Source organism: Myripristis murdjan, chromosome 15 (assembly GCF_902150065.1).
Source record: "Myripristis murdjan chromosome 15, fMyrMur1.1, whole genome shotgun sequence".
NCBI classification, from domain to species: Eukaryota; Metazoa; Chordata; class Actinopteri; order Holocentriformes; family Holocentridae; genus Myripristis; species Myripristis murdjan.
Genome location: NC_043994.1, coordinates 13482883 through 13507728, shown reverse-complemented (window position 1 = coordinate 13507728; position 24846 = coordinate 13482883). Strand labels below are relative to the sequence as shown.

General features: G+C 41.0%; 1 protein-coding gene across 3 annotated transcripts in view; it reads left to right on the top strand.

Moving 5' to 3' along the window:
• ccser2a (coiled-coil serine-rich protein 2a) overlaps positions 1 to 24599 on the top strand; it is a 61979-nt gene extending 37380 nt beyond the window's left edge. For 2 of the 3 annotated variants that reach the window (XM_030070586.1, XM_030070587.1), the window contains 4 exons: positions 77 to 142; positions 255 to 374; positions 3985 to 4116; positions 19162 to 24599. In XM_030070586.1, coding sequence (XP_029926446.1) covers positions 77 to 142; positions 255 to 374; positions 3985 to 4116; positions 19162 to 19917 — 1074 coding nt within the window. In that variant the 3' untranslated portion in view covers positions 19918 to 24599. Of the gene's footprint in view, positions 1 to 76; positions 143 to 254; positions 375 to 3984; positions 4117 to 13805; positions 13891 to 19161 lie in introns of all 3 variants that reach the window. The other variant, XM_030070588.1, reaches the window with a different exon arrangement.
• The last annotated feature ends 247 nt before the right edge of the window (positions 24600 to 24846 follow it).

The window sequence follows — 24846 nt, the reverse complement described above, 5'->3', positions numbered from 1 at the left end:
GCGCGCGCGTGTGTGTGTGTGTGTGTGTGTGTGCGTGCGTGTGTGTGCGTGTGTGTGCGCGTGTGTGTGTTTTCAGCTTGAGGATCCAGGCTCTCCGGCAGATGTTGTAGAGGAAAGTGAAGACAGCACCACTGCATTACAGGTAAGAAACTTAACTGTTGTTTTGCACTAGTGATGGATTAGCCATAACTTTTTCTTTTTTTTAAGGTAGACAGTGATGTCTACTGTGTTTGTGTGTGTGTGTGTGTTTTCAGTTGGAGGAGTTAATGAAGGAGGTGCGAGTGCTCAGAGAGGAGCTGAGCAGTCGAGACAAGACCATTGCTCAGCTCACGTTGCAGTGTCAACAGCTACAACAACAGCAGCGGGAACAAACGGTGAGTCAGTCTGCACAGGACTGGTACCACTAACTAGTGTCACAAGAGGGCCTTGAGATGGAGAAATACAACCCCACCCTGCCCCTTAATATCACACGGTTAGGACTGACACCAGAGAGCTGATTAATTACCGTGTGAGTGTGTGTGGGAGCTAGGCCTGGCAGGATGTTTTGTTTAGAAGCTGTTGTGTGTAGCAGTTTATCATCAGATCACCGCCACATTAATTTTGATACGTTAGATCTACTGTAAGCATGAGCATCTCATGATTGGTAGGCTTTGCTGGCCTCTGTTCCGCATTTTATATTGTGCCACCAGGTCAGATTGCATGCAAAATTCTGTGTGCTAGTGGGTTTTCATGGGAAATATTCTTTTTGCATGAGAGTACAAAGGGACTTTATCGCACAAAATTGGAAGAAATTTTACTTTGCAAGTAATGCAGTTTAGTCCATTTCTCCTATTCTAACTGCATTGTCTCAGTGTCACATTGCCTTGTAGGAATGTATATTTGCTGTTGTCAAGGCCAGCAATTTGCACCTAGACTAGTGCGATGGAGCAATTCCAGAGATGGGTGACAAGTAGTAACATCCTCAACAACAGCAAGATTCATGAGATTCATGGCATTAATTTTAAGTAACACAAACTGCTACGTTTAGTACCTTTAATGCGTCCCAATATTCTTAAGTGGTGGTTCCCATTATTGAGATACATAACAAGCAAGAATCGAAGCTACAACATTGTTACTGGCAATGAAACATGTAGAAAATTGGCTCGCTCTTGGATCTAGGCATGTGTTTCTCAGGCACTCCTATCTTACTTGGTTCCAATAGCTGAAGGACTCTGATCACTCTGTTCTAACGGTTCGCTGTTTTGAATCGATGCACTTAATGTCTTGAAATAAGACTGCATTGATTTAGACAGCTTGGATCTGGTCAAAGCTGAGAGGAAATCACAGCTAAATTGATGTAGGGCTCTTTCTATTGGAAGAGCCTGATATGACAGGCCCATCCTGTTTTCATCCCAGCTCCTATCAATGTCGTTTACTCTGTGTGTATTTCTCTGCCTGTAAGTCCATGCACTTGCCTCTGTCAGTGGTGTCAGCCCTTGTCAGAGGTTCATATCATGTTGCTCACCCCTTGGTCAAAGAAAAACTTTTCCATGCTCCTCTACTTATTGTGCTCATGGTTTTGGGCATCAAAATGTAAGTGTAGACCTGTTTTGGGTTTTAGAAAATAACTGAAAAACATGACTGGTAGCAATACTAATATTGTGACCCATACACCCCATAGATTTGCTATGGGAGTGTGTCCCTTCTTGCCCTCTTCACCTGTAGCTAGCAGTACATATTCCATTAACCAACAGCACTGCATGGTCAAGACCAATTAATGAAGCTATTGTACTGTGTAATAAACATAGCACAATGACTCAAATAGCCTATCTTTTATTTGAGTCTTTTTAAATTTGTTGTCCACATTCTTGACCGCTAGAGAATTAATCCTATTGAATTTGGTGACCCCATTACCTTTATTTTAGTGTCACTATCAGGCTAACCATTCAATTTATGAATGCATTAATGTAAGAGCTGATGTCAGCTAAAGTATTATGTGTGGGATAGATTAGGAAGACTAAATGAACTTTTTACTGGGCAGACTCATACTTACTACAGTTCACCATTGTCTGACTAAACTGTTGAACCAGATTAGGGACAAAGTCACAAGGTATAATTGAGAATTCAGGTTGTTTTACTCTGCTGTCGTGCACGGATGGCATGTCTAGTTCCATATCAAGATGTGCATCAAATTGGTTTCAGAAGGAGATATATACTTCTACTCCCAGCTTCTTCTCTGGTATTTCACCTTTCAGCCACTGCTTCCCATCGCAGGCTGTTAAACACATCTGGGCATACCTACTGCCTTCTGTTATCTTGTTTACACAAATCTGAAGTTTATCAGATCTTAGCAGGAGAGAGAGTGAACAAGGACTAGAGAAAAGTCTTTCCATAAGGAATGTAATCTCTGTGTACTTTGTAGCACACTAAAAATAGAGGGGCCACAAGGGAGTGTAGGATTTTATTATAAAACATATAATGTGCTGTGCTGAGGCTTGTGATGCATGTATAGTGACAGTGATAGACTGTCTAGTGCTCAGTGAGCATATTACCCTTTATTGTAGGTGGGAGTTGAGTTTATGCTTGTTACGTTGCTGGACTCCTACATGCTTGGCCGTGTGTATGTGCATTTGCATGCACACTGTATGTGTAACCTCTGTTCTGTTAGCTTTTAGCTGGATCCATCTCCACTCTAACATTCATTAGTTTCTTGACTCAGCTCCTTGTTAGCTAAACATCCGTATGCCTGCCTGACATTATTTAAATCCCCACTGCATCTAGAAATGTCAGCACGCGGCCTGTTCGCTGGCCTCCTGCCGCATACTATCCCTCCAATTAGAATTAGCATCAGCACGCAGCAGGTTCTTGATTCCAGCAATACTGTTGCCCTCACATCGGTATCTGAACAAGAGGAAATTTATGCAGTCTGTGCTTGAACATCAAGAGTTGAAACATGAAAAAAGTATGTGGGGTGAAGAAGAACTCTGGATAAGTTGGTAACAGAGACATTTAGTGCTGATGCAAGTGCTGCCACCCAAAGTGGGATTGCAGGTATGGTGAAAGAAATAGTACTCTGAATTATTCTGTTGCCCATGCCCTGTGAAGTCCCTGCAACATATGAGTGGCCAAAAAGTAATAATGTTAAAACTTTGTCAGATTAAAATAATCTACGTAATAGCCTGCAAAATCCTTCAGTTTTGGTCATGAGGAAATTTTAGGATGACGGTGGTTTCAGGAACATTACAGTCAGAAAAGAGTCAGGTAAATGGAGGGAAGTGATGAACTGTTACTGACACACTGCAGGCAGACAGAAAGAGGGAACAGTTGACTGAATCGAAGATAATGGAGTAATGAGAGAACAATAGAGAGGGAGACAGTGGCAGGGTGAAAAATGAGTGTCTGTGTATGTATGTGTGAAGGACAGTGAGAGGAGAGAATGGGAAAGAAAATGAAATAATGGGAGAGTGGAAAGTGGAGCTATCAAAGGTACAAAGCTGATTTGTCAGCTCCAGTTGACAGAATGCAGTTTTGGACACCACTTCCCCAGCTGCTGAGGCAGGCTGCACATGATTATGCATTTTCATCATTAGACTTGCATTGAAGTTGCCACCATAACTCGCAAAGACGAAATATCCTCTGTTGAATGCTACAGTGATGTTTACAGCCAAATATCTTACATGTTTCTATACTATCTCTTTGCTTATGACAGAAAATAATGAGACGTAGTGCTAACCTGAAATCTTATCAAAATGCTTGTAGATTGACTTTATATACATCATCCATGCTAGCCCCAGTCACTCCTATTTCAAATAAAACACTAGATTAAGGTAATAAAAATCACTATTACGTTATATGTTTCAGGTGATCAGTGATCATTAAATAAAGGTTGTAACTGGTGAAAGAATATATTATATTCATATTAATGTAGAATAACATAGGATTAATCTGTGCTCAGAGTAAAGCACTGTCTACCTTCCTTCCTTCCTGTCACGACGCCCCATCCAGCCCACCCCAGGGCGACAGGGCAGATGTCACTGCAACCACCAGAGGGCTTCCTCTTCACTACGACAGAGCGACAGACGGACTCACCAATATGACAAGGCCACCCAGACACACTGGCGAACACCCAACTATGCCGTGAGTCCAAATGCACAAGCACAAAAAGTTTGTTCCGTGTAAAACAACATATGATTTCCGAAACATGGTCAAAGACCCATCTTTTATGCTGCAAACATTTAAAACATTTAAAAAAAATACTTGTGCCGCAAAAGGTTGGGCATTTGTGCATCTCAACAATAGAAAAAGAACTCTTTACTTGAAGTAGGCCTAATCAAGGTCTATTTTTGCAAGTTGAGGGTGTGCTTGTGGAACTGTGGTGGGGAGGGTTCAATTATTTTTTATTAAGGAACAATATGAGGATTTAGATTTCTTCTCTTAACAATTCTCCAGCCTTGGGAAAAAAACTACAACAACAACAACAAAAAAACGTATTATCTTCAGCTGATTACTGGGTTTATTCTTTCTGGGACTGTGCACAATGCACCGCACCCCGATAGACTCAATTCTGAGCTCCCGTGAATAATAAAACTTTGCAAGGTCTTCCACCTGAGAGTGCTGTTACTCTGGTACTTTTGTCAAAGTACTGTAACCACAACTGAAAACCGATGAAGTGATGGTCAAAACAATATTTCCTTAAACTCAGTTCATTGAGTTATTTCCACTGAAAGGGAAATTTTGGTCTGAACGAAACCAAAAGTTATGTTTGCTCCCCTCTAGCTCCATTGCTCAGGCACGCATGCTGCATATTTTTTCTGCTCTGGTTAAGTTGAGCTTTACATTCTGCTCATTGACATTCAGTGGACTTGCTGGCTGTCCCAAAGTACACATACAGTATGTTGCTAAGTCACTCAGTTTAATTCAGTCAGCGTCCCATTTGCCTGCTCCCTCTCTCTGACCTGCCATGTTTGTATTGTTAGATGACTACACCATGTCGTCTCTGTGGAATACAGTTTATTAGTTTGTCAGTGTGTTTGTTGCACTGACTCAGAATATTCATGTTGGTGACTTTCAACTGTTTATGCTGTCTGCAAATCATCTTAGTATATTCATTGTTAAGTATAGTCTACTGGCTCCTTTCTTTTTTTATTCAGCATGGATTTGACTGACACATCCCGCAGGTGACCAACACATGTAAATCATAAACAGTGTTGGATTTTTTCAACAGTCACTAGCATAGGAATTTATAATTTATAACATTAACTGTGAATAAAAAGTGGATATTTAGTGTAATTATTGATGTTGAATACATCAAGACTTTCACTCAATTCTAAGCTAAATTTACAGTGGAATGGGCCTGTAATGCCCCGATTTTTTATTGAACCTTTGAAAAGTTGGTGTTAATATTTCAGACAGGGAGAGGGTGGGAAAAGAGAGAGAGAGAGAGAGAGAGAGAGAGAGAGAGAGAGAGAGAGAGAGAGAGAGAGAGAGAGAGAGAGAGAGAGAGAGAGAGAGAGAGAGAGAGAGAGAGAGAGAGAGAGAGAGAGAGAGAGAGAGAGAGAGAGAGAGAGAGAATACATGTGGGCAAGGAAGGAGAGAGAGAGAGAGAGAGAGTTATTGAGAGATGGATGATGGATAGATGTGTTCAATATCACGCCACAATAGCATGCTGTCTGGCAGCGAAGAATGGATCCAATAGTGGGAGTGCCACAGGCAGGGTGCCTAGTACACAATCTCCTAATTGACTGACTCTTGGCTAACAGAGTGACAGGAAACACACACCTACACACACACCTACACAGTAAGAGATGTGGAAAAGTAAGAAGTGAGATTGCTTACAGAAAATTAAAAATAATAATAATAATACTGGAGAGGTTTACTGTGTTTTGTGTATGAATGTGATAGGTATGAGACAGAGCTTAGGTGGTTATCAGTGCAAGTAAATTGTCTGAAAAGTTTATTTTAATATAGTACACATCCATAATAATATAAACAGGAGAAAACAGCCAAGATCACAAACTGGGTCCCCAGTCACCACAGGAGCTGCAGCAGCAACCAATAAAGTAGGGCCAGCTAATGAGAATCACTACTATGGTTGGAATGTATAGCATTGTGGAACAATTGCATTGCTTGTTGTATAATAACAAACACACACATTCACACACAGGCCGCACTGAGAAGCTGTACCTCTGTTTCTTCCTGTAGTCATTGTCTCTTGAAAGAGTTGCTCCAAAAGGTTAGTTAAGAATTTTTCAGTTTTGTTTTTGCTACTTTCCAAAATATGAGAGCAAGGCAGTGTATTATATGAGTCAAATGTTTTGCCACACAGTACACAAACACTGATACTTTTTGTAGGTATCAGGTATCAGAGAGATATTCTTTGTGGGTCCAGATGACATTTCTTTATTTATATTAAACCACTCAGACTTCTGATACCAAACTCTTATCACATATATAAACAAGGTAACGAGAAGGTAGGACATAGGGTAAATAAATAAAGAGGCAGAGAGGGATGTTTTTTTTTTTTTTTTTTTTTTTTTTTTTTTACTTCTGCTTCTCTTTTCTGACGGTATCAAAGCCCTCGGTACCACACTGACAAGTTTAGAACCTTCATCAAGCTCTGGTTCACACCGTTCCTATCTTTCAGTTCTTGTTTTATCATGTTTTCACACATAGTCTTTTTCCTTCACACATACATTTTCTCCAAGACCACCTTTCTTTCTTATCTGCTCGCTTTCTAACCTTTTCTAGTTATTTACCCAAACATTTTTTTTCTTTTTCTTCACGTACACATTGACTGTCTCTTTATGTAATTTCAGTTTTTCACTCGTCATCATCTTCGTTTTCTTTGTCTTGTTCCTTCAAATGCCCTTCTGCGCTGATTTCTTTTAATTTCATTCCTTGTCTTTTCAAAGTGCGTTTGTATCAAGGCAAAGGACCTGCTTTTATCCTCTGATGACAGCTTCCACTGCTTATCTACTTTGCAACCTTCAGTGCAAATGTCAATCATAACTATAATGTAATAGAAATGAGGTTTATTGCTTGACTAGCCAAGAATAATTTATCTGACATTGATTACTAGCTATAATGTTTATACAGCTTTTACACCTATGTCCATCTTTAAAACATGATGGGCAACCGAGGGGCTCAGGAGACCCGGGGTGCCATCAGATTTAAATATTCCACTGGTAGCAGCTTTAAATGGAGGGAAAATGCACTGCACTACTGTGATGGCATGCATTTACTGAACATACCAGCATGTGGAGTATTAGGTCAATGAAAGCTTTGTAGTGTCAGTTTCAATACGTTTCTTGGTATACTGCCCAGCCCTAAATCCCCTGTTTTCCTCTGCTTTGAACCTGGCATTAAGGGAATAACAAGAGGATAAGCTCATGCCCTGTGACCCATTTTGCCTCAGACACAGCTTATTTACTTCTCCGTGTTCAGGTCATTACTTAGTGAGCATCTTAGAACAGCGGTTGTCAGGCTATTTTTTTTCCCTCATGGCTCAGAATTTATTTTGTGAGCTATTGTGTGTGCTGATTTAAGAAATGTCACTGTTAATTTGAGACTAGTGACCTACAGACCAGCAGTGTTCAGGCTGTTAACCTCTGCCCCGTCTTACTTCAGGAAGACTTTGACAGCACAATATTACATAACCAGCTGCTTGGTTCACAGGGGTCAGTTTTAATCTGCTCATAACCCTGTGTTGTATCCCAAGCTTGAATTTTTGTTAGTTTTTATTTCTTTTTCATTTAAAAGTTTAGTTTCCTAGTTTTAGTTTATTTTTTGAAAGTGTTAAGTTGTAATTTAAGCCTTTTTGTTATGTGAGCTATTTTAGAGGCAATGTTTAAAAAGTTAAAAAAGCACTGTGTAATACAAAATGACTAGCCTGTATCTCACGTGTTATAGTAACTGTTCTCTACAATGCACTTGCTCTTATCTGAAACAGAACCACATTGTGGGCATTTTCTACTGACCTTTCTCACTGCTGCCTTTGGGGGGATAATTATTTTATTAATGCAAGTGAGCAACGGGTGCCCACGCTGTCACATGACATTTTTTTTATTGTTGTGGCATTGTCATGGCATAACCACAGAAACAAATGAGAAAGAAAAAAAAAAATTCAAAACAAAAGCTATGGCCATTACCTTGGCATTTTTTTTAACATTTTATTTTCATTTGTTATGTAAATAGACAATACACTTTCAGTTCACTTTGGTTTTGTAAACTGATTTTTTATTTTATATTTCAGTTCATAATGTTTCTTCAACCTCGTTCTCAGTTTAGTTTTAGTTTACAATAATAACATTGTTATGAGAGCAAGCGTGTATTGTTCCAAGATGGAAGTAAAAATAGGAGACACTTGTCACAGCAGGAGGCAGACTCTGTTATATGAACTACTATTAAACTGTCACTTTTAGAAAAATAATCTGCTTGAATTGCTCCCCAGAGCAATCACAACAGAAATGATGTTTTGTCGGCTTTTCTCTGTTCTGCCTTTCGCAAGCAATGAAACTTGAGCATTGTCATTTTAGTAATTTGGGATTTAGCACAAAAGAAAATGATGGAGCCTTGTTTGTGTGTGTGTGTATGTATACGTGTATTCTTGTGTGAGCATTTGTGCCAAACGTTTGAATGTATTTTTGTTTTGTATGAGTGTGTACATACATGAGCAGGAGTGCCAACTTGTTTGTGTGTGTGCCTTTGGTGCATGTGCAGGGTCTGTGTGTGCGTGTGTTTGCGCCGTGTATGTCTCTGTACAATATATTGGAGTGTGTGCAATGTCACATGCGCCTCTTGTGCTCAAGTGCGGGGGGCACTTCAGTAAGGTAGGGAAGGAGGGGGTCGGGGGTGTTGACTGCACAATGTGCTCAGCAGACTGGGGACTGAGCAGAAGACCTTGTTAATAACCCAGATAAACAAACAAGCAGACAAGCAGCAGCAGCAAAACAATGGCAACACAATAGGCAGTGTTTCATCAGCAGCAGACAAAGGATAATTACTGCTTCCCTCCTACTCCCTGTCTGCCTCTTAGAGATCCTGCTCTTCATCTCTGCGGCTCTCACACCCCTCCATCTTTATATCTCTCCAGCTCTCTCTCACTCTGTTGCTCAGTCTCTTTTCCCTCTTTGTTTCTTTCTTTTTGTCTCTCTCTTCGTGTCACTGTAGTTTTCCCTCTGTCATTTCTTTTTTTTCCACGCTACCTCTCTACTTGTTGCCTCAGTCATAATTAGATCCAGTTGCTGTCACATACAGAGAAAAGAGAGGGAGGGAGAGAGAGAGAGGGAGAGAGGGAGACAAGGATTGTGAATGAAGCCATATGTTCAAATATTACAGAGAATTAGATAGAGAGAGAGAGAGAGAGAGAGAGAGAGAGAGAGAGAGATTGAGAAAGTAATGACAAAGAGAAAGCGAGAGAGAAGGAATGGAGAGGTGGGTTGATTTGACAGGTCAGTGATAAGCATAAAACAGTAGGATGAAAAAATGTTCTCTCTGAGATTCTGACATTAGTTTGACATCCACCTCCTCCTTGTCTGCAAACCTTGCTTTATAGACTCGCTTTTACGTGTGTGCACACCGACACACTCATTGAGGCGTACTCACAAACACACAGGTGCACATTTTCACAGGAGCTGGCTTAAACAGGTAAGAATTTAATTGCCAGAGATATTGAGCTGAGACACTGTGGTCAGACTTCTGACTCCTGAGTTCCTGGCGTTACCTCCAGCCAAGCACAAGTTGCTGTGCTGTTAGCTGATGTGAGGATTCAAGCAGGTCGAGGCTGTGTCTGCATCCTGATTTGAAGTTATCTTTTCCCCCCTATTTCACCAAGCATCAGTTGCTTTTGGGAGTTTAGACAAAGATGGGCTGAGCAAAACCTGAGAGTGCAATATTTTTATGAGACGGGCTCGGAGTACCAAATGGCATCAGAATGACTCAAAATATTAATGAAAAACAACTTTGCATTCAGACTAGCAACTGCACATTTGCTTTTTAAAATTCATAAAATATTCACTCCCTACGTAAATGGCCACACAAGCTTTCAGCTCATGGGGAAATCCCAAAATGCCCCCAAAGTGCAAGATTTGCAGCAGGTGGCAGTGCTGCAATAGTTCAGTGTTAATACTTTATGCCATGCTCACAATGAGGTGGGTAAATCTGAAGCCCATCCATTTTTCCTTCATTTTGGCCTTCACGCCACTCATGAAAACAGCTATTTGACACGCTCACCGAGATGTGTAAATTTGACACTGGTCTGGCATAGTTTGGACATGGAAAAGCAACCAGACCATGTGTGTAGCCATGCACATGCTCAAAAAGTGATTTTAAATGTTTCGGGGTGTTTCAGTGAGGAAGGCGGATTTTTGGCAAAAGGTCTGGAAATGCTGTGAAAACACTTTTCTTGCAGCATTTTGAATAAACGTGTTGTAGTGTGGATTGAACACCAAAACAGCATTTTCAGATTTTCCCATCTTAGTGTGGACATGGCCTTAGTTATTTCTAATGGTTTTTAATGGTTGGTTTAATGGTTTTCCAAATACAGCTGTGTTTTTTTATTGTTTGTTTTGTTTGTGTCTGTACTATTCCATTCAGTGTTTTTTTTTTTTTTTTAAATTATCATTTATTTATTTTTTGTTTTGTTTTTTTGACAGCTAGATGTCATTGTCTCTCTTTTGCTCCAGTATGAAAATCTGAAAAATTCTCATATCCTCCCAATTTCTGCCTTTTTGCCCCTGTGAAGCACTGTCAGGCCTTCAGCAGAAAGCCTTTACAAGGTTTGGAGAGTATAAAAAATAGACGGGGTAAGCTGCTGCGGAGACCTAATAAAACTGCCAGACACTGTCAGAATCGTTTGAGAGTTAGCTGTCCGACGTGCCTTCTTGTTCTCATTGCCTCAGCTTTTCCTCTTTGCAAATGATGCCTCGAAGGGCAGCTTCCGTCGAGACCTCTTACTGAAATAGTTGTTGGTGTTCAGGGAAGGAGGGGGGGCAGATCGGGGAAACTCATGCCTCACAGCAGGAGGGCTCTGAAGTAGTCTGGGCTGGACCTGCTGGGAAGTTGCTCTCTCTCCCCATTTTCTGTCTCTGCTTCTCACTTTGTCAGTTTTCATGTTTCTGTTTTAGTGATTTGGTCCTATTTCAGAGGCAACCCTCTGCACACCTGAGGGAAGGAGGAGATTACTGTTTGATGAGATTTTAGTTTGTCTGTCTGTTTAACATGTTGGCCCGGCTGTCCCTCCACTCTGCTTCTCCACATGGGGCCAGGGATCTTTTAAAAACTCAGCTCTGGACTGTTTAACTTGAGAATGACTTTGATATCAAGAAAACTATTCTATTTGTTCACACTTGTGTGCACATATATTTACCAGTGTGCCACAGATACATACACACACAGGATGGTCACTTAGGCAGACACCAAATATGCTGCCTGATGCCAAATATGTGTGTGTAGATGACAGTGTTTGGCAATGTGAGAGACCAGAACATTGCAAGGCACACTGGAGAAGATTAGATATAAAGAACAGTTAGCAAGGGCAGTACCATAAATGCAAAACAATCACATTTATATCATCAGTGCTTCTTGTTCCACATTAATGTCACATTATGTCATTCTTTACTCTTCAGATAGTTGGAGCATTCCCTGGATAAACAACATTGGATTGGTGTTTGCTTTTTAAAACTATTTTCTTTCTTTCCCAGCTAGTTTTTAATATCTATATACAGACAGAAATTCATCCTGAGAAAAAAGCATTCCTTGTGCTGCAAAACCTGTTACAAAAGAACAGCATGATTAGAGGAAGTGATGTAAATGTAAATTTGGTGGAAGAAATAGATTGCATGGAAAAGCCACTGTCGTAGTTGTTTCAATTATTCTCTCAGCCTTCTACATGCTTGCAATTAGTTCCACCAGCAACATTACAGTGATTGTAGTGTTACATTCACAATTTGCACTGACATATGGAATTGTTTTTACACCTTGTTAGCCAATTCTCTATATCACTAATTTTAAAAAGGACCATACCAGTGATTTTGAATATTTGGCGAATTTACTACAATTTGCCCACATTTTCCATCAAAACAAACCATTTTTGCTAATCCTGTTGGGGTTTCACCAAATGTAATCAAAATCCCCAGTTTTCAATTCTGAATTTTTGGTTTAAACAGCCACCTTATTGTGTTGTTCCTCTGGCACTAACAAAGTTGTCGCCATTCATAAACTATGGAACTGATAATTGTCCTGGTAATAATTTTCTGGCAGAGGGACTGTTTCACTCTGCCAAATCATTATAGTTCGGAAGTCATCAAAACACAACAATACTGATGCTCTTAGGAAAACTGTTGTGGACGACGTCGTTATGGTGATTGAAAACTGGTGTGGAGAAAGTCTCAGAGAGTTGATGTTCATATTGCAGTGAAATGAATGGAAACCAAAGGCTGAATAAAAAGGTAGAAAAATGATACGGGAGTTCTAAAATAATAATGCTTGCTTCAGGAAGAGATTAGCAGAATCATGAAGCATGCATTTTGTAAATAAATATGCAGAACTGCCATAACAGAAATACTTGTTTATAAGAATTTGTCACTTTAATATTGAAATCCCATCAGTTTTACTTCCTGAATACGTTTTTAGTGAACACTTGTGTACCTGCACATAAACATTCCAACCACTAGCAGAGATTTTTGTACAGTCCTCCCACCATATAAAATATTCAATGTCACACCTTTTAAAGAGACATGAGTGTCTCTTTAAAGTGTTCTCCCTTGAATAACCAGTTTCCCTTTCCAAAGACATCGTGGTTTTATGCTCTACCTGTTCCAATAATGGGGATGATGGAGGCGTTGGAGAAGGCTAGCAAGCAGATGCAAGACACCATCGAAATGGCGTTTCGGCATGACCTTGAACCACATAGAACCCTGAAGGACATAATGAAAGGCACCGATGGATAAATCAGTCATGTGTAATTGTAATTGGCGTAATTATATGGTGTATGTTGCTGCTTCCTGTAGACTGCCATTTGACCACATCATTATGCGAATCAGGTACAGATGAGTAAAGGCAAGACATGACAGACACACTCAAGATGGACTGATAATGGTGTAGTCGCCCAGTGAAATTGTAAATGTTCTTTCTTTCCCTGTTTTTCCTCTCTTTTTCTTTCTTTTTTTGTCTCTTTTCTCTCAGCCAGAGGCTGCTTTGGGAGCATGTAATTCTTGATAGCTTTTAAGAGAGTCTAGCATGACTTGGTTGTCACACCCCACTGTTACATGCATGTATGTCCTTCATGCTTGGGCGCTTTGTATTTCCTACTAACAACGGCTTAATATGGTGATGTGCTGGGACACTTTAGATTGTGTGTGTGTGTGTGTGTGTGTGTGTGTGTGTGTGTGTGTGTGTATGCCAGAGAGGGAGAAAGGAGCAGACTCTTTCATGTTGACTAAAATGTATGCATATGGTGAATGCTTGTCAATATCATGCCATTTTAACTATGCTGAATTATTGAATTCAGATGATTAAACATGAAGGAGTTTTTATTAAATAATTGCTACCAGCCCTTATGAAGTCAGTTGATGGATTTGATATTGACATGATATTTGAGTTAATGTGTGTGTGTGTGTGTGTGTGTGTGTGTGTGTGTGTGTGTGTGTGTGTGTGTGTGTGTGTGTGTGTGTTTACCCTTGTATTTGCCTGTGTGCATATGAATGTGCTCGATTGAGTTGTCATATCCATACATGTAAACCGTGTTCATGAGTGTGTGTTTCCCTGTGAGCGTGTTTGTGTGTCTTGGTACGTCATGCCTTTTGTCCTTTGTCTTTTTCTCTGCGTAGGGTGTGCTGCCCACCCCCTTGCTGTCCCCGTGGCAGGCACAGCACCAGGGCTCGCCCCGTACCAGCATGCCCCAGCGCAGACTGAGTGAGTCACTAACCCCCTTTTCCAAATTCCTTCCTCTCATGAAATGGGAGATCTGTGGGTCCTTACTAAATTTTAAAAAGCCTCAAAACAATTTATCTCCAATTTTATGAAGTATTAAAATGTCCTCAACACAATTATTAGCAGCCTCGTTTCTTCACCATGCAATAATACGATTGTTTGGCTGCATGTTGACTCTCTGAGTAATACAGAACAGGGTTAGTAGTACAATATGCGATGCGATTATTTGTTTATTTGTTTTACAAAACTCAGTTGTGCTTAATGCCTCTTAATAGTTAATGTCCTGTTTTCTTTTTCTTATGGTGCTCATTCATTAAGAGCTTTCATTAGCTGTTTTCAGTTAGAAATAAGCTGGTCTTATTAGCGTTATTTCATTGTTTTGGTTTTTAAATTGGTCTCATTTATAAATTTATTTCCCAACATCGTAACAGCTTTTAAATCTGGCTTTCTGAGACCCGCAGACACCTTGTGAGAAAACTTCCCCTCACTAACCTGCTGCGTGCCTTGTTATGAGTTTTGCAGCTGCCTCACCCAACACTTGCCAGTTTTGTTCTAAAATAAATGCACACCATAATTTGCAACAAGGTATCGTTGATGGTGTTGCATTACATGTAGCACATTAATGCTCCAGCTACAGCATGTTAAGACCCTGGTGTTTTTTTTTTTTTTTTTTTTTTTTTTTTGGATATAATTTGTATATAGGTGATTTAAAAAAAAAAAAAAAAAAAAGAAAAAAGAGAAAAAAAACCTTCATCATTCTGCTCTCACTTCCTGGCTGTCATAGTTGAGCTTCCAACTAGAGTCTCAGATTCTAACCTACAACGTCTCTCTCAATTTCTGTGCATTTTACACTGCAATACTGCAGGACCCACCTGTTTCACCTTGATAGATTAGGCCCAGCTTTCAAAATACATTAAACAACACAATAAAACACACATTAAAGCAGTAACACAGTACAAACACACATTAGAACATTATATTTGCTCCAACTGCATTAAATGGTGAATTAGTGTGATAGAAAGCACAATTACAGTATGACATGTGAGTGAATTATGCAGGAATTCACTTCTCAGTTAATATCTCTGTATTTGTTTGAACAAATTGCACACCTGTCCATTACATTACATGCCAGACCTTTGCTTTGGATACTCTACAATTTAAAAAAAAAAGAAAAAAAAAGAAAAAAAAAAAGTTAAAATTCTGACTGACAAGACAGAGGAACAATGACAGTGCAATCACTGACTCCCGGTCTTACTGAATCCCTCAACAGTGCTTTTGTGTTATGCTTTTCTGATGAGGTAGCTGGTAGGGGAGACAGGCAAAGAGAAAGAGAATGGGTAAACAGACTTCAGACAAAGCAAACGAGTGAAAGAGTGTGATAAAGAGAGAAAATCAGGGGTAAACAAATAGCTGGGCTTTGCTCGGAATCAAGCATGGTGGCACAGGATGGGGAGGCGCACCTTTGATTTCTGGGGTGATTTCAACATCAAGTGCACTTGTGTTCGGACTGTTTTGACAAGGTATGTGTTCAACCCAGCTGTCAGTTATGACCAGTGCCTCCCACCACTAACAAGAGAGGTTTGATTAAGCAAGAGACAGGACCATTTTTTTTAATGCAGTGAGAAAGACGTAGAGGGAGAGAGAGAGAGAGAGAGTGAGAGGCAATAATAGTCAGACATCCTAAACTCTAGTTGCCATGCAGCCATACATGTTTTCCCGGCTACTATGTGACCTTGGCTTGCAAGCATGGGTTGTGTATTAATGCTGGATTCATGATTTCTTAACCCAAGCTGTTATAGGTCTGTCCAACCTCTCTTGCTCCGTCTTGCATCTCAGTCCCCTTCCCCCACCCCATCTTTCCACCCTCATCTCTCCTCACCCCTTGACTTTTTCTCTCATTTCTGTAAATGAGTCTCCCATATTCTCTGTCTTCTCTCTGTGCCTCCCTGCGCATAATGCCTATGGCAAGGAGTGGAGCCCCTAGTGCAGTACTTCACTGACACAGCGTGGTACAGTAACCCTTTATTTAACATGCAGTCGACACGCCACCCTCTCAGTCCCCCTTCCTGCACGCTAAGCGGCGGTTTGGCGTGATGTGGCATGACAGAAGCATGCCTGTCTACTTCGACATCTACATCTGCATGCTTTGCACTGAGTTTGCAGTTGTTTTGGAGTTTTCACTTCATGTATTTGTACGTGCAGCTTTTGCCTGCACCAATGGAATACAGCTTGAGGTCAAAATGCTTTTTTTTTTTTTTTTTTTTAGTTATAATCTAAATTAATTGTTTCTGTTTTTCATCTTACAAGCATGTGTTGTTGGCGGGATTTTTACATTGGTTCTACTCTATTTTTGTGCTGTACTTATCTTTGTTTGAAATCGTCTTCTCTTCGTTTATTTCATCCTTTCAGATGAAGTGAAACATCATGCATGCTTTTCGTGTGTGTGGACTTTTTCAGTGTTTTCATTCAGTGACTGGAAGTTATATTCCTCTCAATGTTTTGACTTTATAAAGGACTTTGCTGGATTGTATCTGATGGAATACAATGTCTGAATAACCCTGTTTTATTGTACCTGAAAGCATATTACTGCTGCCCTGAGCTATGGCCTTCATTCTGACTCTGCTATCATAAGCAGTTTGGCGCTGCAAGGAACAGACAAATGTGAGCAATCACACCCCTCTGCTCCTGCCCGCTGTAACTCTATAGTGCTTAAAACCATACACAACCACCAATATAAGATTATGATGTAAAATATAATCTAGCTTTGAAATGGATGTGCCACCACACTGCCACTCTCATCTGTTCGTGTAATCCAGAGCGCTGTGATAATATTATCTTTGAGGAGGCTAAATGAGGATACTCCTTTATTAACATCCTTTCATTTTTGTATTCTAATCATATAGTACATTTCCCACTTTTCATGGTGAGAGTCAAGCTGTAGATGAGATTGGTTATGCACTTATCCTGGGCCTTGACATTTTCCAGAAGCTTCTGAATTGGCTCTCAAATTGACACATTTCTTGGTCAGACTGGTGGTTTTCTGTGAAAGTGATTGCTATAGTCAGTGAACTGAGAGATTGAGTTTTGGCAGCGTAGGAAAGAGCCCAAACTTACTGTTGCCAATTATCAACACCTATAGCCGACAGCGTCTGACGACTTGAGACCCTTCCCGTGTCCCTCGGTAAATACAACATGACACTATCACTCACAGGGGCTTTATTCCCACCGGGGCCACAGAAAACAACATAGGCTATGCACTCAATGCAAACCACTCAGTTTAAGACATTAAATATTATTCTTATGGCCATAGATATTTCATTCTTTTTAAATTTGAGCTGCCCTGTTTTAAAGCCAAAAACTGGCATACCAAACATTTAAGGCAAACTGCTATGCCAACATTGGTCCTTAAACAATTCTTGAATTGTGTGTTGCAATGATTACAGCAACAAAAAAGGAAATGTTCCCTTATCTCCATTAAATTATGTTAAGTAATGCCGCTGTCACACCTTTTTCATGTTCTCTAATTAATTCACCACGGTGCTCTACTTTGATGAGATATGATGTAATTTGTGGATTCTTGTTTTTAGCTGTTGGCCTCAGTTGTTAGTGCTCTCTCACAAACACTGAACCATCAAGGGTACAGGAATGAATTACTGCAAAGCTAAAATTCAGTGGCACTCCTTTTTTAAAGGACTTAATTTGTAATCTTCTTTGTCCACAGCGCAGACTGCTTAAATGTAAAGCCGTTACAAGAAAGAAGAAAAATATATAATACATTATTCAGCGGGATTAAAGTACATACCTTGTAATAGAGCTGGGTGATATCCTTTTCAAACTTTCAATATTTATCATTTTAATCTAGATTATTCACATTTCACTGACTACAACTACTAATCAATGGGATCTTAACGGGCATGATCACGTGACTGGTGATTTGTTCTCGCACTTCTGGGCATGGACATTCTCTGTAGATGAGTGAAATGTTTAGCTTGTGTGACTGAGCACTCAGCTGCTGTTCTACCGTTACGTAGTTAAAATCTCTATTTTACAATTCAGTTGTTTTCAATTTAAAACATAAATCCAAATTAATCAACTCATCGCCCAGCGCTACCTTGTACTGTGAAAACATGTGTCCCCTTAACCAAAAGCTGGAAACACTTTGAAAATGTCCGTTAATAAATGGACATCCAGTGGTGGACATGATGTGTGATGAGATGCTGCTGGATGCAGTGTGGCAGGGGACCAGGAGATGGAGCTGTGGTCTCGGACATCTGCTCCCACTCACACATACAAGGGACTGATGACAGTATCAGGCATAGTCACCAGACCTACATAGCTAGATATTCATATCTCTCTGAGATCTTTATACTTTCAACTCACAGCATATACTATCTGCTCACACCGATTCCATGCATTTTTATTAGCCTTTTTCTGGTTCCAGAGGAATTCAAAAGCCCAGAGCCTAAAGCCATGCTCCATCTACAGTGCTACAAAGAAAACAGATACCAGAAGACCAGTTCCCTGATTTCCTCCCCAGTGGTCAGAGCAGCAGTAATTACATGGAGTAATTTGAACAGATGTATACTGTGTCCCTAAGAATCAGCCTGGAAATAAGTAACTTTTGTAATAGCATAGGGAATTTTAAGATGATAAGGCTGTAATATATTCAGTATTGATCTTTTTACTAATCTGAGCACCTCTGGACTTTCTCATGGTTATCAAATCGCTAGTTAGGGATCGATAGTCTGACTGAATGGCCTAAAAAGCACAAGCTCCTATTCTTGTATATAATGTCTTATCTGGAAACATGATCCAGAATGGCTGCTGTAATTTATATGTATATGTATATCTATCTATCTATCTATCTATCTATCTATCTATCTATCTATGTGTGTGTTTGTGTGTGTATATATGTATATATTTATATGTGAATTAGAGCTTCCTTTTTGGCAGTGACTGGCCATAATATTAAGAATAACTAAATCAAAGAGAGGCAGAATATTCAGAATATTCTTTCGGCTTGCCTTTTGATTCTGACGGCTTGTTTGTTTTCGGCCGCTAAATATTCAAAGGCCTGGATTCCACAGGGATCAAACGCCGAAAAATAAATAAATAAATAAAATGAAAGTTTATTTTTAAAAAAACATTTCTGGAACATGCCTCAAATTCAGACAGCATTGTTTAATCAGCCCCTTTTGAAGAAACATGTTTTTGAAAATATGACTGATAAATATTTCTGTTTTTTTCCTGCAGCCTCAAATACTACAGCCTTTCAACCACTGCCTCAACGAGCACCTCCGGCAGGAAAGACTAGTAAAAACTCCCCCCACAGAGGGCCGCAATGAGCCCACAAGGAGGAGCAACAGAGAGGGAAGAGCCCATAAATATGCTGACCCCCCTCCGGAAGACCTAACGGCAGATGGGACTGGCCCAGCAGGCCCCCTGGCTCCAGACCCAGATGAGCTGAATTGTGTGCTCAGCACACACCTCCATCGGCTGGGGTCTGGAGCTCCACAGGGGGGCACTGCCAGGGATCGCCCAGCTTCAGCAGCTCAGTCTGTGGCAGAGCTGGAGTCGAGAGCCCCCACTGTGATGCTGCAGGACTGTGGTGCTCCGGCACCTGCTGGATCTACATGCCCTCGCATGCTGCAGCCTCCCCGCTTACACAAGCGCATGTCTGTCCCAGCACTTAAACCAGGCGGCACCAGTAGCTCTGCCCCTCTCAAGTCGGGGGGTTCCTTAGGGCTTCTGGCAAACCTCCGGACTAAGCAGCTGCCCCCTCCAACCAGAGGCCTTCCCTGCTTTAACGTTGGACCTCAGGCTCAGGTTCCAAGTTCAGGCCACACTTCACTGCTTCAGCCCCGCACGCTGTCGGGGCCTCGGAGGGACCCACAGCGCAGCAAAACCACAACCACCAACCCCAGCCCAGAGGAGCTTAGAGACCCTGGGGCAGCCAGGACTCTGATGCCTTCAATCCGCTCATGCCTCCCCAAGCCAAAGAACCCCTGAGGAGCTGAATCTCATCAAAACCTGAGACTGGAATCTCTGTGACATTTTGATATCTATCCTGTTGTAGCCCTAGCCATAATATGTGTGTGTTCATACTCATTGTGTGTGCACAGGAACATACTCTGAAATCAGGATCCCGCTTGTTGACATTTCAGGGACTGCCTGTGTCAATGACATTGGTGGTATGACTGCTATATTCCTTCTAAAGTAGAGTCTCACCTCCAGCCTAACTACTCATAATACAGTATATAGCATGACATTGTCTTAAAATCAGTCCTCAGTGGTATATTACTCTACACTATCTAAAAAATGGCTTTTACAGATTATACTCAATATGTACATCCTACCAACTGAGGGAGGATTTCTGATGGAGAAGTACAGTTGATAAATGTTCACTTCACTTGCTTTGCACATTATCGTTGCTGACACAACACATAGGGCATTTTTTGTTTGTTGTTTTATTTATTTATTTTTTTTTTGAGTTCCCAGAGGGTACTACCACATTTTTAAATTGTAGAGGTCAGGTTCACGTGTCCTCAAGTGGCTGTGCCCTCTGACACACAGCTGCATATGCTTTTAAACACAAAGGTGACATGGACGAGACCTTTGCTGTGTAATAGAATGCCCAAGGGATGATGGAAACAGAAAAGAAAAAGCAGTGGAAAAAAGAATGAAAATAACAGTAGAGGTGGAATGGGAACTAGCCACTGAAAAGCAAAGATTGTGAAAGATTTCTAGAGTTATCCCTTTCAGAGAGAAAATGTTTTTCTTAAAATGTGTGTGTGTGTGTGCACACACGCATCTGTGTGTATGTGCATGAAGGAGATGAAGAGAGAGATGAGAGAGACATTGAGGTGAGGAGAAAAGAGAAAAGCTGCCTTTCAACTGTTCCCTCTTGTGTGGGTTATTTTACCCCAACTCCCCCATGCAAGCAGCTACCTGTTTCAGGTTCAGTGCAACCCGAGTAAACCTCTGAACCCAGCATATATATTAGCAGAGGAGACCACAGGCCCTCTGTGTACACTCAACAGGCTTGCCTCAGTGGAAGATGTAAAGATTACTGAATTGGAATGAAGTGAAGTTTAGTGGGTACCATGCTGGCGGTGGAGATACAGGTAGAAAATATGGTGGATCAGCAAGGAATTACATTTTATGACATCGAGAAAGAGCAGCATGGAAAAAGCAACCATGAACTCAGGTGTGCTCAGGTACATGTAGGCTAGGTGCATGCTCAAATCCACAGAAAGAAACGCCAAAGTGCAAAGTGTCCATCTTGTAAGCCATTTAATGCTTTGCTGAGTCTTCAAATCATGCTCTTCTTAACTTGTGAAAAAAAAAATCTGCCAGTGGTGTGAGTAAAATGTCGTTCTTGAAACAAGCCAAAATGAAGTGGAAACATGAACTTCATTCCACTGAAAGATTTTTTTGAACATGTTTTAAGAAAATTGAAACCCTTAGGACTCCAGGGTAAGACTTGTTAAAATGGACAATTTATGCCGTGTACACACAAAGTTTCTTGAAACCGTTCGCTCTGTGACACCAACCTCAGCTTGCAGGGCTTCATTAGAGGTGTTGAAGCTGGAACTGGCTGCATATGTGTGTGTGCGCGTGCATGTGCGTTTCGAGTTTCAGTGTGTTATGTCTGCAAGTTGCTCTCTTTTCCTCTCCTCCTCTCTCTCTTTTAGCACATCTCTCCGGGGACATCAAAGGCATTAGTAAGATATGTTCAGGTAGGAAGCCTTTAGGGCTTTGGCAGTATTTCTGTGGGATTTTTTATTTTTTTATTTTTTTATTTTTTTTGGAGGATTGTGTTTATCTATCCTTTGCGGAGTACTTTTGCAGTCCAACGTTGCCCAGAATGTCCCCACACAGGGAGCAGTAGCGTGTTAAAAAGGCCTTCTGACAGCAACTCTGCTCTCTTCTCCGTCATGCCGCATGACCGTTTGGTGTACGCCTCTGGCACTGTCCGGTCTACTGCCTCCAATAATGCACCGTACATGGACAGACAGCGAGAGAGACCGAGAGAGACACACACACAGACACACACAGAGTTGTGAACAAACTACCACGACACACATAACTCGCAGAGACATACATAACTCGCAGGGAACGCATGCACACAGAAACACTCAAACACTCTCACATATGGACACTTGCACACAAACAGTTCAGAAGTTTGCACTGAAGTGTATGTGCATGTGTGTGTGTGTGTGTGTGTGTTTGTGCTGCATTATGTTGTGAGTTTGCCATAGCTATCACAAAATATGGCAGAGCTGGCTACCACAGTGTAACACTGAGCTGTCTGTCCTCCTGTAGCCAAGCAAGATGGCCGCTTCTAGATTACCCTGGAAGGGCATGGACACTGTGTGAATGTGTGTGTTTGAGTGTGTGTGAGTGTTTGGATGTGGATGTATGCGGCTGATACAACATGTTTACCTGTTCCATGGGTAGACGTGCCAAGCCAACCAAGCAGGCATCACCGCTTTGTGTAGCCAAGGAAAACCATTTTTTCTAATGAGAGGGGAAAGGGGGACAGAAAGATCTATGGAGTGAATGGGAAGAGGAGAAAGATGCACAGTGAGAGATAATGGGAAGGGGCAGGAAGAGGGAGCAGAAAGGAGAGATGTAGTGATGAAAAGGTCCAGACACCAAGGTAATTGAGATAGGCCGTGTTCTGTTGTGCTGCGTCTGAATGTTTGTGTATTAAATATTGTTAAAGTGTGTGTGTGTGTGTGTGTGTGTGTGTGTGTGTGTGTGTGTGTGTGTGTGTGTAAAAGACAGGAGAGGGTGGCAGAAGACAGAATACACAGCATGTTTGTTTGTGTGCGCTGTGGTCCAGAGAATAGCCCAATCCCCTCAGCTGTGTCACTCACTGCTTAGTAATGCCAAACAGGAAATCAATGTAGCCTGCTGCGTGTTTGACTGTGTGTGTGTGTGTGTGTGTGTGTGTGTGTGTGTGTGTGTGTGTGTGTTTCTCCAGACACCTCTGGCTGCCAGCGTTTCTTGGAGGTGTGTGTGTGTGCATGTGTGTGTGTGAGACAGAGAGAGAGAGAGAGAGAGAGAGAGAGAGAGAGAGAGAGAGAGAGAGAGAGAGAGAGGTGCCTACCCACAGGCCAAAGGCAAATTCATGCCAGGGAGAGCGGGGCAATGCCATCCTCTTCCCCCTCTGCTGTATTCTCTATCTCCAAATCAATGCCTGCGCTCAGTTTAGCAGTGAGGCCAATCAGTATTGCTACCTATAACAAAAACGACAACTCGGCTGAAAAGTTCACCGCGGCAACTTGGATCAATTGTAATGCAGAAATTTGACTCAATTTATTTAGTAATGAGGCTAAGAACACCGCTGCGTTTCACTGCACAACCAGGAAAAAGTTGCTACAGGGGTTTAGTTTTTCTACATCCTTAACATGAATGGCACAGAACCGCACTGCGGTGCCCAGTCCACATTATCTAAAAATGAAAATGGGTTTGTTGCAGAATCATTTTACTGCAAAAGAAATGAAGATGAGGATGAACTGTGACAGGATATTCTGCCCCGTTTTGTTGTATCTTTATATTTTAGAATTTCTCTTCCACTTAATAGAATAATCGCCCATGTTAGCAACAAAGATGGTACAGTCTGTTGGTGTGTTTTTACCACTCAGAAATTACCACTAATGTCAAATCCACTGTAAATCAGTCTCATAATTCTTTTCAGTTCTGTCTTAGCTGAATTTCCGCCTTTCTGAATGGTATTGCAGTGTTTAAGATACTAGCTGAGGAAACACATAGTGTAGCTGTCTGTATTGTCTTCCCATAACATGTAAGGTTATTGTATTTATCACTCCATCATTTACAATGCCAACTGTTTTCAGGTGTTATGAACTGTCTCAGTCTACTGTGCAATATTATTTGAAGCAAAAAGGATGAAGGAAGGCTGAAGGCTACACTGTATTTTTAGTGTCTATTATGCAAATAAAAGAAAGCAAATGCTTTGTAAATTCTAATCTATTGGTGATGCACTTTAAACAACAATAGCTGTTGATGCTGAATGAACACTAAACTGGATCTAGAGGCTAGTAAGGGGTTGTTTGATTTGATAAGATTTTTTCCTCCCTGTGTTTCCCTTTGTTTGCAGTGTGCATCGTATTTTTTCCAGAGGCCATGTGAGACAGCAGTGAAGGCTGCACCAAAATCTGACAAGTTTGTTTTGGCTCATCTACCTTTCAAACAGAGCAGTGTCAACTTGGTCAAATGGTGAAATCAAATCTAGTCGGGAATAGCAGCCATATTGTGTCAACATGACTCCATGTTGTTGCCTCCCTTCATTTGTTATAATAAAACAGAGATAGTGATGGTCGGGCTGGGTTGGTGTATGGTAATGCCTCCATTGGTCCAGACACATCTAAAATGTTTAACATCAGGACAATTTCAATATGTTAAACACTGAGGCAAGGCGCGATGCTGTGGCCGTGGTTCAGTAATGAGCCACAGATGAAGGCTTGGCTCAGGCGGTGTGAGGAACTGCCTTGCCAGTCGATGTTACCCATTGATCTGGATTGTAGACACCCCATCAACACTCAGACACACACAAAGCTGCTGATCTCAGTTCACGATACGAGGAAAAACATGGGTTCATTTTCCTTGTTGTCAATGTCTGTTGGTTGTGTTTCTGTGCAAATAAAACATGGTTGTGAAAAAAATAAATAAATAAAACCATGCCATATCCTTTATTGTGCATCCTTTGTTGTGCACCAGATGTGCCAGTGTAGCTTTTTTTTTTTTTTTTTTTTTTAACCGTGTCCGTATTGTATTTTTGCAATTAGAAAACCTAGCATTTCTCCTCCTATTATTCACAGCAAAATCAGAAAGGAGTCACAGGGGCACTTCTGAAATGTTGGCAAGGTCCAGGCTTCTCAGCATCTTTGCCTGAAGATTTCCGATAGCCCG